Raw genomic sequence first — 14,562 nt, forward strand, 5'->3', positions numbered from 1 at the left:
ATGGTCAAGGAAAATCAATATATAGAGTTCGAAGTAATTTCAGAACATGACAAGGATGAAAGAATGATACACTGCATTACAACCAGGACAGGAACCCGAGGGCCTGCTTAAAACAGAAGACGTTATCTGGTATTTATTCTCTTGCATTATAATATTTCTCTCGCCAGACTCATCTCGAATATCAGAGGCGACGCGATCTTTCACGACGACTCTTCGCGTGCTATTGAGAATCAAACGACCCATGTGCAAATGTTGACTCTTGTTTTGTCACTCTACTCGTGCAAAAATGGGTCTTCAGGAGAAAAAAGAAAGTCAAGTCGCCGTGGCTCACTTTTTACTCTCTTTTTTCTTAGAGTGTAGGAACATTAGTAGGAAGCTATGTGATCCGTACTGGACGCATTCGTTTGAGTGTTAAGCAGCGCCACTCACAGAACATGTAGCGGCGGATGCGAAACCATCTCAGGCGTCGCAGAACCCGGGCGACCCCTTCATGGAGGTGTCGCCCCCAATGGGTGCGCTGCTGCTGCTTCTCCACAGGTGGCGTGCGTGCACCGGGTGGCCACGTACACACCGCCCGTGTTTATGAACGCGCCCGTTCCCAGCCAGTACAAGGCGCTCGCTTGGGTCGTGGGGGGCGCCGGCTTGCTGCAGATACCCTTGGGCATCTTCACCTGCGTCGTGGAGAACATTCGGGTGAGCAGAGTCAATTTTACATAAATATGTAATATTAGACAAACTTTTGATCACGCTAAATGGTTTTTAACTCTTCGGGTGTACCAAATATTGTTGCTGCGAGCGGTTTGCTTAAAACAATTATTACTGAAATTATCTTGAATTGCGAGAAATGAGTTAAACCGTTTTATAAGTCAACGACCGTGACTCGTTAAAATTCGGTTGTGGAGTCGTGGCATGGCAGTAATACTGTGTTATTCAATAAGGGTTGTGTGGCCTTCACGTGGTGTATACATTAGCAGCTTTGCATATGGGGCACTTTTCCATACTACGCAGTTGATAAATGCTGGAAATCGTAATATTTCCCCACACCTAGAAACAGTAGTTCATGAAGGAGAGAAATAAACAACTATACATTTTTCATATCAAAGAAGCATTTTGCAATTTCTGCTATTTTTCGAGATTTGGCTTGAGACCAGTCAAGTGTAATCGGTCCAGGACATCAGTTGATCAAACTATGGACCAGATCTTTCGATTAGAGAATACAGTTCAATACCTGACCAACCAATATGGAGAAGGCATGTTCATACACAGGATAATTCCTTGGCTTTAGGAGCATGGCTTTTCTTTTTCCGACTTTAAGATTATTAGGATTGAGGTGTGCCATTTAACTATAGATTGAAGTTCTCCATGTCCTGCTGCTCTAAATACCATATGTCTGTTCCTGTACGAAAATAGAATAGTTTCGCTAACATAAATGACATATTGCGTTAATGATAACGGTGACACTATCATTTATGCATTAGAAGCAATTCCGTATATTCATTCAGTGTCACACAGGCTTAAAAAAAGTTTCAAGTTGATGTGATGTTAATGTTGCTTTCACTGCTCCCAATAAGCTAGGTAAGATATGCGCTGCTGTACAGAATAAAAAGGAGCGCGTAAAAGGTAAAAAACGAACAGATATTTGTCCATTGAAGCAAAATAAGAACAACAGTTTGACTGACTGTCATATGGGTGTGGTTTATAATATTCCCCTTAGCTGTGGCCAGTTCTACGTAGGGCAAACGGGGCGGTGTAGCAATCAGAGGCTAATGGAACATAACAGGTCGTTAACCGGTGGATCGCCTTCTAATCTTTCAATACATTGCCGAGATTGTAACTACACAGGCATAAGAATGAAGATACGCGTCTTAGGGTAGAGGCATGGCATATCTATAATGGTGGAAGTGCGTGCGTGAGTCAGCCTTCGATTACTTTACATAATAATAATATTTGGGGTTTTACGTGTCAAAACCACTTTCTGATTATGAGGCACGCCGTAGTGGAGGATTCCGGAAATTTTGACCACCTGGGGTTCTTTAACGTGCACCTAAATCTAAGCACACGGGTGTTTTCGCATTTCGCCCCCACCGAAATGCGGCCGCCGTGGCCGGGATTCGATCCCGCGACCTCGTGCTCAGCAACCCAACACCATAGCCACTGAGCAACCACGGCGGGTGATTACTTTACATAAGGAAGAGATTAAGTGCCTTAACAGTTATCTCTCACGTAGACCGGCACGTGTACCCGACTGACTCGTGGTGTTACCATTCCTGAGCATGCGCAGATGAGTTTTGTATCTTCTTTCTTTTTTGCCTCAGTGCTCCCTTCAGTTGATAGTCGGCGTTCGTATTGTCCACTTCTCTACTCTTGTGTCCTGTCTGCACGCCTCACTTCTTTTTTGCATAATGAAGCAAACTCCAGTGGCCGAAGTATTCCTTTCTGTGGGACACCAGAATGTATAAGCTTAATGTCGTACGCTTCATTGTTTATTAGTTGCTGATACTTAAAAGCAAAATTAAGATCTAATTATTTGTAGAAACATACCATGACAACCATAGAGATGAAGATTAGCGATAAGACTTTGGTAGCCTATGAAATTGAATGTTTTAGAAAAAATAATGGAAAACCTCAAGCGCGTTTTCTTTTGATTTAAAGGCTATAAAGACGAGTTCTTTCTGTCTTCGTAGTGCTATTTCGCGGGAATAAAGCTCTCTAAATCAATGCTGCCTAGGCGTTTGTAAAACGTTGATTTAACAAATTTTTAGATTCGTGATAACCGAAGTTTTCTACGCAAAAAAATTAATTGGACGATCGAGGTAGGTCGATAATTACTTAGGTTGTTTAGGTCACCCCCTCCGTAAAACAATAATTTTAGTGTTTTGTGCGCAAGTGGTCAATATTTTGAGATTTACTAGTGTACAGTTGAAAAAGATAACTTTGGATTTCATTTCTCATTGTAAGGGACAAAAACATACGGTGATTGGTTCTGTGTGTAAATCGCTTTGGAAAAGACTCAAGCTCAAGCTCTCAAGCTCTTGAAATTGCTTTTAAAACAAACCTTTCTTTGTGAACATTCCTGGAGTTTGGCTGATCGTGGTTGCTGCTACTGTCTTGCCGTATAGCTCCGACACAGGACAGCCCTCGTGTAATGGATGACCTTATGTGTAGGCCTTAGTGAGGTGCCGGTGGCGCACCCTGTTCTGTGGGACATTAGGAAGCGAAGCAGCAAACGGCACCTAGTGATTCACAGTGCACCAAATATACGTTTTTAAAAGCATATTTCCTCGAATAATTTTTGTTTTACTTTCTGTGGTTTGTTTTGGCATGTCCGCTTGGTCGAGGAAGATAGACTGGTCCTGTAGATAACGAACCATCTAGGCTTATCCGTATGGACCTATTCTGGAGACGGGGAGATGAAAGTAGGCCGATCCTGGAGACAGTCTAATTTGTGGATCACGTCGGTCGCGTGAGGAGAAGGCAGCGGGTGTGGGGGGCGGAGGCGCCGCATCTGATTTGTCGCACAGGCTCGTAATATCTATGCTACAAAACGCATAGTAGAAGATGAACAGGTTAGTAGAGCCACTTCATGAACACTTTGTGTCACATATATTCGAAAATGTACTTTTCACTGAATACTTCTCTTGCTATTGCATGAGCGTAATTTAGAACCAAAGTCAGCGTAATTTTAACACTGAGGGTCATTAAGTTTGAGCCAACATTCTCTATCTTGCCCGTCTATGCGCTGGCAGGAACCGCTCCGTGCCTTTCAACCCGAGTACCTGTGGGAGCCGAATACTGTGAATCGGGTGAACGCCTACTTCGAAGAGCTCGAAGAGATTGGCATCGTTCCCGAAGAATCGGACGCGGATGAGCTTCAGGGTGTCCTCTACGACGCAACCGAGGCCCTCGACATTTCCATAGACCGCAACGAGCCACTTGTGTTCCGACCGGAGTTGTGAGCGACGAGCCACGTCAAGGCGTTACGGACCGGGCTGGAGTCTCGTTGACCGCGAACGATCTTTGCGAGGGTTTCGGCGCCCGTCTCTCACGGATGCCGGCTGCATCAGCTCTTCTTAGATTGCTTTTTCCTTTGGGTGTCGTCACTTTTTCTAGTGCCTTTGATTTTCAGCGTTCGTGACTTTTTGATGGTTACTTTTAGCTCTGCATAGTACTTTGTCATTCGAAACAACTTGATGTTGCTGGCTTCTTATGTGCCATTCATGTAGCCATAAAGTGCGAGCACTACATAAGCTCGCACTACTAACTAGCCCAACGTCGGCCATGGCTTCGTCGATTTTGATAGTCTACAGTATATCTCAGACCTTTTTATTCCGTGCACCTTTTATGCTTGCGTGTTTTTCTTTGCACATATTCGATGCTACCCCATTAACACATACTCGCGTGCTGCTTGGATCTTGATTTTAGTGTTAGTATTGCGTGGGTATGGGAGATACCTCTTAACCTTCTTATGAGCATTCTCAGAAATTCCTTTTACGAAGGTTTGTTTGCTTTTATAGAAGGACATGAAACGAAGATTTTGACGCAGAGCCGACAGTCCGACAGGATGCATAGTAGCTAGTTGAAAATTGGATGCCGACAAAAACCATTAAAATTTTTTAAAATGTATCTTAATTTTAATTTGTGAAGTTGGTGCAGGGTATCGTCCTGGCTTCATCGCTTTTTCAGCCATTGGGGACTCTAATTTGTCCTTAAACCGCTTCCAGGGCGTTTTACATAAGTGACTTGAAAGCAGCTTTCATTATATAGAGTTTTTCTGCGCTCTCTACTGTAGAGCTATTTTCACAATTTTCTCCTACTTCTTTAGAAGCTAACGGACAAAGAACCCATTGCGCACCTGCTGTGTCCTATTACTGATGACGTATGCTTAACACAAAAAGAATAAATAATGAAGGAATATAGCTCAACCTTCTTCGAGCCAACGAGAGTCCACATTGGGGTTATCGATGGGATATTAACCTTCCATAAAAAAAACATACGTTTCTGAGGATCCCATCAAATATGTTTTTAAATAGAAGATTGCAGATCATGGGCTTACAGTAACTAAACGAGAAGGGTTTCTTGTGACCAGGCATAGCGCCAGCATCCATATTACTTAATTCCAAATTTCATGATTTTCTGCCATAAACTGAGTTGATAGTTATGGCATTCGCGCTATTACAATTTTTTTATCTTTTGCTAATTAGTAACTTCTTAACTGTAAGTCTGCCAGTGAAGCTATGCGAAATAGCTAATTTTGCTGCATTGTTAATCACCTTGTAATTATGGTGACACCAACTGTCTGGAGACAGTTGGCGTCAAGGAAAAAGGAAAAGACGAAGAAAAAAGGAAATACGAAGAAAAAATGCGGAAGAAAGAAGAAAAGGACGCCAAGAAACCAAACTAAGTGTTGTTGCTTATAGCTTGAAATTTAGCATAGCAAATAGATTCTAAGCTCATTTCCTGATTTTTTTCTTTTTATCTTCTTATTTCGGTTTTCCGCCTTTTATTTATTTATACCATTTCAATATTGCTTTTCCTTTTTTCATTACGAGCCCTGGTTTCTGCCACTCTTTATATTATCCCTTTCAGAGACACGATAGCCCACGGCCACCAGCGAAACATGTAATAGAGGGCTGCTGTGCATGCCGTTGACACGCCGGCTGACACACGGCCGCTGACACGTGATTGACAGATGGTCTTGTCTGTGGCCTTGTGCACAGCACTCGTTTATTCTCAATTCTGCACCCTCGCCGCTAACACACCCTCGCTCGTTGCCTCACCCACCCGCCTTACGCCCTCTCCCCTTTAGAGGAACCCCACCTATATATACTGTGCCGAGGAAATCATATGTCGCCTTGAAGAAGACAAGTCCACTTGTCGAAACGTTGGCTCGCGCTTTTACTTTGTTCTCGTTTTGCTCATCGTCTTGAATTTCCATCTCCCGTCTTCCCCGTGTCTTGTCGAATCGAGAGCAGTTTATCTCTGTTAATGACTTCAATTCCCCCAAATGAAACGTTACTTCTGGCGTACCACAAGGAAGCGTCCTTGGCTCTCTGTTGTTTCTGATCTCTATAAATGGTCTGCGTAACAACATATGGTCTCGTACGAACATATAGGCCGATGATTGTACAATATACTGTTCGTGTAACCAACAGTGATGATGATAAAGTGCTCCAACGAGACAGAGATAGTGAACCAGTCGCGTACTACATAGCTAATCGCACTTAACGTGGCAAAGTGTAAAACAATGTATTTCACCCGTAAATATGTTATTTCGCAGTTTCTCTACTACGTTATTATCGATATTATATCCCCGACTGCTAGATATAAGTATCTTAGCGTGCACGTTACACCTAACCTATCATGGTCTGAGCCCGTTAAGCGTCTCGGCACTCTAAAAACAGAGTTCTGGCCACTCTGTTCGAGGGACTATCTGCTTGTCTCATATTTCACCCTCTTTTCGAGATTAGATCGACCCTCTTTGAGAGAGAGCAGGATAACTCCTCCTGACAGAGTTTTGTTACTCTACCGCAATGGAGTGCTAGTACTCTTCCGCAGAGTGCTAACACTCTCCCCACAGGCTTAATAGTACTCGCCTAGACCGAGTTCTTGTACTCCTCCAAAGCGAGTACTTCTACTGCTCCAAGCCGAGTGGTTCTACTCCCCCATACAGGGTGCTTGTACTTCTTCAGAACAGAGCGCTAGTACTCAGAGTGTAGCGCTCTTCCCAATAGTGTAAAAGCACAATGTAGATCCATGGCCACGTTAGAAGGGATTCGCAATCCTTACATCTGCGGAATATTTGATACCTTCATAAGCAGCTCCTCAATTTATGCTTGGTGAATGGAATGTAATCGGTAGTCGCCGAGTTACTCAAAGGAAACATTTTCTCTCCTAAAAGGTCAAAATCTTTATTGATCAGTTACAAGACAAACTGAATAATAATTTGAGAAACATACTGTCAAACACAAAATCAGATTAGAATGATGCCCATGAACTTTACAACACATCTTATAATAAAATATAAGTATATTCTTTAAAGTTTCATCAGTATTACAGTGTAGGAATATTCTTTAATTTTAATTAGATCCTTCTCTTCAAAAATTAAGTATTCAATAGACAGTTAAACACAAAACAAACACGTGCAAACTCATAAAGTATTGACCCTATGATCGAAGAGAAATATGCACCACATTATTAGCCAGCAAACACATTTCTGGCACAAAACGCGGGCGCTTACATGGCAGAGGTTACCAGATGAGCTGCTAAGCATGGGGCTGGTAATGTTGATAAATTGTGCAAGAAACTTTTTTGTGTGCTATATTCTAAGACAGCAGCTCATGTGATAACGTCCTGTACAGTGTATGGATGTTCCTTAGAGAGAGTATAGTGCATTAAGAAATGTGTTGGATATTCTCATGTGAGGGCGCAGGTGTAGCTAGCTTTGTTTATAGTTAACATAATGTTGTTCAAGTATGGGCTGCACCACATTGTTTCTAAGTGTCTTGTCGAGGTTCTTCAGCAATATTCTGCCCGGTCTCAAAGCGGTACAGAGGCGTATCATATTTCTTATACGGCTGATCTCTACACGAAAGTAGTTTCCTGGTGCTGTTGGGATTGATCCGTTACACTTTCTCACAAACAAATAACATAAAATTTACAATATTATCTAGTGTGTAGGAAACGAGTATAAAACTGCAGGACACATAGGTATTAAAATCTTGCGTATCGAATCTCATATATGGTAGCTTTTCATTCCCATTACGTAGGAATGTTATAGTCCTGAGGAGCAGCTTGCATAATTACATGATCAATTTTGTTCCTCGTTGAAAATGCAATGTAACTAAAGTATAGCATGGCTTCGGATGTGAACCAAGAATCGCAAGTGATGAATATGGTGCATCTAAGGCGACATAAGCCTAAGTACGGGCAGGGAAGTGCACAAAAAAGACAAAGAAGCAAATCAGAAATTGAGAAAGGCACCATTCGGTTTCACATATCCCTTTCGTGCACGTGGATTTTTGCATGCGACTATGTATATAATTGCACCATGAACCATTTACCTGAAAGCAAAGCTTCTTTCCTACTGAAGTAGTTAAGATGAGCTAAAGAGAAATTATTCTACTTCACATAATCTTCGTCTCAAAACAAGTAAATTATGTCTGGGAACATTAATACGTCGCCTCACTGTGCACTCTTATCTTTAGTCCAGAAATTTACCATGTGCAAAAATCCTTTAATTTTATTTTGCCCTATAAAAATTATGTCTACAGAAGCCATGAAACTAAGGGGCTTTTGCTTAACACTATATGTTCACATCCGCCAATTGCTGAACAAGTATTCTACTCAGGTGCTCTCAGGTTTTACATTGCATGCATCTCTACCGCTACTAGAATACTTGGTTGGCAAGTAGATTGAATTACCCTAATCAGGATATAATATACCTGCCAGAAGCTTTCATATGCCTATTTTACAGAACGAGGAAGCACAATTTTACATTCTTAAAATAATTTTCAATTCTAAGTGATTCTCCGGCTTTCGCTTCCGGAGGTAGGAGCGGTTCTAACGAACTGGTTTGGCGAGAATGCACCTAAACGATGACTTCTTAAACATGGTATTCTCTTTCCCCAATGCTTCCTCTTTCTGGAACCTAAAAGAAAGCCATACTTCTAAAAGTGGGTGTAAAATATACATAAAAAGGAAGACATGGACAGTGGTTTGTATTTGCACACTTGAATTCACGTGGTGTTAAATGTACGCTACTAAAGCTGTTAAATGTATGTAAGCACCTAAAAGCATGAGCTGTTGCTTTTTATAGTGAACACAAACACCGTGCTCATTGCAAGTATGCATCATGTTACTAAGAAAATACGCAGTTTCATTGTAACACAGTTTTTTTATCACATGAATATATCTGTTGAGAGGCAAGACAAAAAGCAGTCACTTCTCACAAAACTAATCAGCTTTTTTAAAACACCTTTCTAACTTTTCAATGTCACCTGTTGCATGTCATAGCATGTCAATAGCATGTCATATACGCAGAATGCGCACCTAAGTTGGAATTCACTTACCGTGGAGGGTTTGTTATATCCAACGAAAGGCGAACGAGTGTCTTGTTTTCGCGGCGACGAGAGATGGCTGCCACACGATCCCTCTTGGATGGCGGTCGTTGCTTCTCGCTGGTCGGATCACCTTTCTCTCGTGCTCTGCTGTTCCGTGATGTTGAGCGCGCGTGCGATGGAGCAACTCCGAGTGAAATAGTAGTGCGCTCGCTCTGCGTTCCTTTGAACTGTGGCTGCCTGTTCTCTTAGAAGCAAAACGGTGTGTTCTTTGCTCAACGTGCATAAGTGATATATGGGCATGTTCGGGGCCAGCCTCGCATACCATTGAAGCAAAAGCTTACGCTACGTTCTGTTCTCTATTACCGCAAGAGCAGAACGGGCATTCTAGTCTCTTTCAGAAAGCCAGATTGAAAAGCACATTTCACTCTCTCCTTGCTGACGGAGTGAACAATGCATTTCACTCCTCGTGACATTTCGCGAGAGTAAAACAACGCTTTCAAGAGTAAATTGGCCGCTTTACTCCTGCGATACCCTCTCTACTCTTTAGAGTGTGCCACTGCGTGCAAATCGTCAGGGTTTAGCGCCGGAACTTGCGCAGCGTTTCATCTACATTGCGTAAACTGACTGATTTAAGGTTCGTACGACCCCAGCTTGAGTACGCGTCTCCCATTTGGTCTCCCACTAGCAACACCTAATTGAAGCGTTGGAAATCACACACGATAGAGCAAGTCGTTTCAATACTCAAAATCACAGCACCGAGTCTAGGATAACGCAGATAAAAGCCGAATTATCGTTGTTGTCGCGGGCACTTGCCTTTTTTGTTAATGGAACACCTGTGAGTAACTGAGTATGTGCGACTGACTATGATCCACTCTTCATCAAACATATGACGCCAACTTAAGTGACTTGGTGTCTGCCACTGGCTATAAGCGACAATTGAACGAGTCTTTTGTGTCAAAGGGGGTCACTGAGTGTGTGCCGGTCTTCAAAGAAAAGAAATTTCTCCAAGTTCTCACAGAATCGCACGAGCATCATACATATTGTATCTTCTGTGACTATATAAGGCGCGAATTTTTTTCAATTCTTTTTTTTACCTCTTACTACAAATGACTGGCACCACGTTCCTCTATATGTCGCCTCCTTCTTTAATCATGCTTTTTCTGGAAATATTATCGTTTCTTCTATCAAATCATTAGTCAAACCTACTACTTTTTGTATTCATCAGCTTTTGTTATCTAGGCAGACTTGTTTCGAAGCACTGGTGTCCAGAAGAGCATTTGTGCCTGCTTACCTTTATCTGCCATTTTCATATGTTAGCAGAAAACTTTGTATTTTCTCCCGATATATCAAGGAGGAATATTTTGACTTTACGCTGACTGCCAATACTACTTGCATTTGTGCGCGCACAGGTGCAGCATGAAGGCTTCTTTTCTTTATTTCGTAGTAATCTGCTTTATTCTCGCACCCCTACGTATACCATTGTTACGACTGTGAGCTGTTCTAAACTAGGTTTCTTGAGTTACCACCATGCTTGCGTTTACCAGTTTCCCAGCACCAGTTGGCTAAGGTGTTCTTCAGTGCTCTGTGTTCCCTCCGTTTTTGTTTATTTTATTCCTAAATGATATATTACATGACATACAAGTAAATGTTAAGCTATACAAAGATGACTGCTCCCACTACTCTGAAATGAAGAGCTCACTTGAGAAAATCCTTTTGAAAGAAGCATTTTAAAGGGTTATTCATTGGTGTGATAATTGGGAAATGTCTGATAATTTTTAAACAATCCATTTTATGTGAATTTTCTATAAGCTTGACCTTCTTAATTTTATATATTCAGCGAACACAATTTTCCTGTAGAAAGTGGGACATTACAACTCTCTTGGACTTTGAATTTCGAATGATCTTGGCTGGACGAAACGCAAAAATGTTGTAATTAACTCAGCTAATTAGAATATTTTCCTTCCGAGACGCGGGCGCGTTTCCATGTCTTCGGTTCACCTTTTGGCGCTTAAGGCAATCGTATTATGGATCTATAATCCGGTGCCCTTGCACTAAAGAAAGGGCATTTGAACATAGAAAATTTTAAAACAGCGCCGTACATTTTGCTTTTAACACTTTTTTGCGAACATTCATCAGGGCAGTTTTAGCAAACCCAACCTCCTGATATTAACGCAACTAAATCGTGTTTAAGAATTGAAATCCTTCTTTCGCCTATTAAAGGTCATCATGGAGTACATACCTCGCAGGTACTTTTCTTTTCTATAGGATGTTCTAAAAAGGCTGATAGGCGCGTTGATCTCGACCGCTAATAAAAAAATGTTTTTAAGCATGTTTAAGTGTTTTTAAGTGTTTAATGTTTTAAGTATTCGAACGCAATGCGTTTACTGATGAACTGGATTTAAAGCTATCACTGCATTTGTTTACCTCAAACCTTCAACTGTGTTTCGAGCCATATGACATGCTCTGTTTGAGAAGTTTGGTTCTAGTGAAGTATTGTGTTGCTCTGGAGGAATGTGGATATCTTTTCACTATATTATTCCTTTACTGTTGTTTGGCGATTTACAGGAGCTGGAGTAAATTTCCCTTCCTTTTCTCCTCTGCTAGCCTCAACACTAGTTAAAGAGGAAAGGTGTTGAAGGTCCGAAGTCGGCAACCCTCAATAACTCGAGTGCACGGTGGCAACGCGAAGGAAGAGCCGTTGTCCGGTAAAGAGGCGCTTTTTCGTAATCATAAGGACTTAATGGGAAACCGCTAGGTGTGCCATGGCGTTCAGTTCTGCTTGGTAGGTTTGTTCATTCGGTTTCATTAGCCACCATAAGTGTTTCTGGGTGTTGTTTTACTTCTTTGTTGTACTGTTGATTTTGACTCTGTTTTTGGTATGAACATGTTACTCTGCTATGCTATGAACATGTGATTCTGCTTTGCTACGATCACCTAACATCGGTATTGCTGCATTGTCATCACTGGGCTTAGGCAAAGATAGATGCGAGATCCCTTGAAAGATAGAAGGTGCATGCAGCCTTTGGAATTCATTGGTGTTTTTTTTTACGGTTGGTTGCGATAAGCCGACTGTGCGATGGTCTTGTGGCAGAGTGCCTTTATAAACTAGAGCCCCGTTCTGTACAATAAACAGTTGGTCGTCCAACCTCTTTCCTGTCTTCTTGTATGTCTCCTTTGTGCGTCTTTTCTGGCTTGTTCTTCTGAAATTTGTTTTCGTTCATTGGCCGATACAACAGCGTGTGAAATGGTCCTGCGCTTTGCAGTACTCACTTAAACTGGGCAACACAACAGCAACACCAACTCAAACTCATGCAGACTCCTAGCAAATGTAATTCAGCCGCAACAGTAACTCAGTACTTGTAAACAATTTTTATAGCACACTCCTGAGTAAAACTTCACCGATTCATGTTAGTGTGACGAAATAAAGAGTTCATACTCTTTTAGAGAGTGAGAATGGCACGAAGACTTAGAACGCACAAACGTTGTCATGAAAGCCGCAAGGCGGAGTATTGATGCTAGAAGCCATTTAAGCCAGCACTTGTTCCTCTCGTGTGTTTTGCTGAGGACAGTCCAAATTAATATTTGTGCAGGCGACATCTGCATGTGGGCGCGTGTCGTGACATGTCCACAGGCGCGAGAAATGCAGCCACATTTGCATCCAATACAGGGTGATCAAAATTGAGCTGGGCAAATTTCGCAAAAAAGGTTTAAAACATACCTTATGCGGCGAGGGTGTGGTGTAACAGCTGAGTCACATTGGGGAGGAGTCTTGAGCCGATCCTCCCGGTCTTGCATGCGCAATAGATTCAAACTCCTATAAAAGTTTCTAGGCGGATATTTGGGAATGTGCGCATGCTAGAAGAATTTGACCTAATTGTATTGTGTAGCAGCACGACTGCCGCTAAGTTTCTAATACAAAGATGCACGCTTACTGCACCAGTAAAATGTTGAGTAATTAATTTTGATGAAGTATGTGCCTGACGGCGACAGTCTTCAGCTTACTTTGTACCCATGGCGTACTCACTTAGGGACAGAGGCAGATGTACCTCTCGGCGCTTAATTTTAGCAATGTTAACTTAATTTGGTCACCCGTTATAGTATATACCTGCGTTAACAAACGTGGGAGCTTCCTTACGACATATGCTAACAAGCCTGGCAGTGAGTCTACACGGTCAAGGAATTTCACATTCATTATGCGTAATCATTAATCACCATGAATTCAGCTAGTTGCATGCAGTGTTGACCATTACAACCCTACAATACTCAAACTTGTTGGCGTAAAGTCATGGTACACTTATGTAACGCCAATACGGCAACTTCATATTTCGCTAGGTAGGACCTGACTGTTCTGTACAACACCTGCAAAAAGAGCCCGCGTACATTGCATGCGGTGCTAGATTTAGCTTTAACAATACGGATCGGTCTTGCCAAATGCGTATCTACAGCGGAAACTAGCGCCATAGAGCATGTGAATTAATACTTGAGCATTTTGCTGACTCTAATTACTGTCGCTTTTGAACGACTGCTAACATCTCGCTGTGCGTTAACTAAGCAAGACAGCATAGACCGCGCGCAGGAGCCACGAAGAGAGAGAGAGAGTAAAACATCTTTATTAGTATTATTTAAATGGCGATAGCAGTGTGGGAGGAACCCTCAGTCCACGGTCCCTAAGATGATACCGGCGATGTTTCGAGCCCATTGTATAACAGCTTGGAGGATTTCGCGAGGTCCGTCGCTGAGGTCATCGTCCCATAGCTATTTGTTGCTAGGGGGTAAAGGAGAGTTGGCAAGGGAGGAAAGAGGTTTGCAGTGCACTCAATCGTGACGTGGAAAATTGTGGGCGAGCTGACACAGCCGCGGCAACGGTCTGCATAACAGTGTGGGTAGAATTTATTGAGAGAGACTATATTTGGAAAAGTTGTGGTTTGTAACTGGCGTAATGCCACTGCTACCTCTCGCCAGGAGGACGGTGGCGGTGCGACGTGGGTGCGATGAATGCGTCTATAATGGCGGAGTATGCCTTTGTTACGGAGCAAGGAATGCCCCACTCTGAACTAGTCGCCTCACCACGCCGAGCCGCCCAGAGGGAAATTCCTAGGGGAACCGCATGTGCGCGTTCGTTACCCGGCAGCGAGGTATGACCAGGGGTCTAGAGTAAGTGGATGCGGGTAGGTGTGGTTAGTGTATTTTGCGGGGTCTGTTTGAGAATTTGGTGCGCCGCTCTCGGGATGCCATGTCCTGATAGGAAAGCCCGGCACGCCTGTTGCGACTCCGTCAATATGTACACTTCCTCAGAAACACGGATGGCGTATCGAATTGCAAGAGCAACACCGAGAATTACTCCGTCAGCGGCATTTGTTCCGCACATTGCAACAGAGTCTCTCAGAGATTCGGTGCCATCCAAAACTACCGAGGTGTATCCCTCTTGAGTGCGTGATGTGTCCGTGTATAACGTATTTGTTTCCAGTATGTTTGCAAGCACGCGACAAAGGTATCGTACACG

General features: G+C 42.7%; 1 protein-coding gene across 1 annotated transcript in view; it reads left to right on the top strand.

The window, feature by feature from the left end:
- Window positions 1-485: 485 nt before the first annotated feature.
- The window catches only part of LOC142592562 (dermonecrotic toxin SPH-like), a 124,449-nt gene continuing 110,372 nt past the window's right edge, over window positions 486-14,562 (top strand). The window contains exon 1 of the mRNA XM_075704080.1: window positions 486-693. Coding sequence (XP_075560195.1) covers window positions 583-693 — 111 coding nt within the window. The 5' untranslated portion in view covers window positions 486-582. The remainder of the gene's footprint in view (window positions 694-14,562) is intronic.

This window comes from Dermacentor variabilis, chromosome 9 (assembly GCF_050947875.1).
Source record: "Dermacentor variabilis isolate Ectoservices chromosome 9, ASM5094787v1, whole genome shotgun sequence".
In the NCBI taxonomy this organism is placed as follows: domain Eukaryota; kingdom Metazoa; phylum Arthropoda; class Arachnida; order Ixodida; family Ixodidae; genus Dermacentor; species Dermacentor variabilis.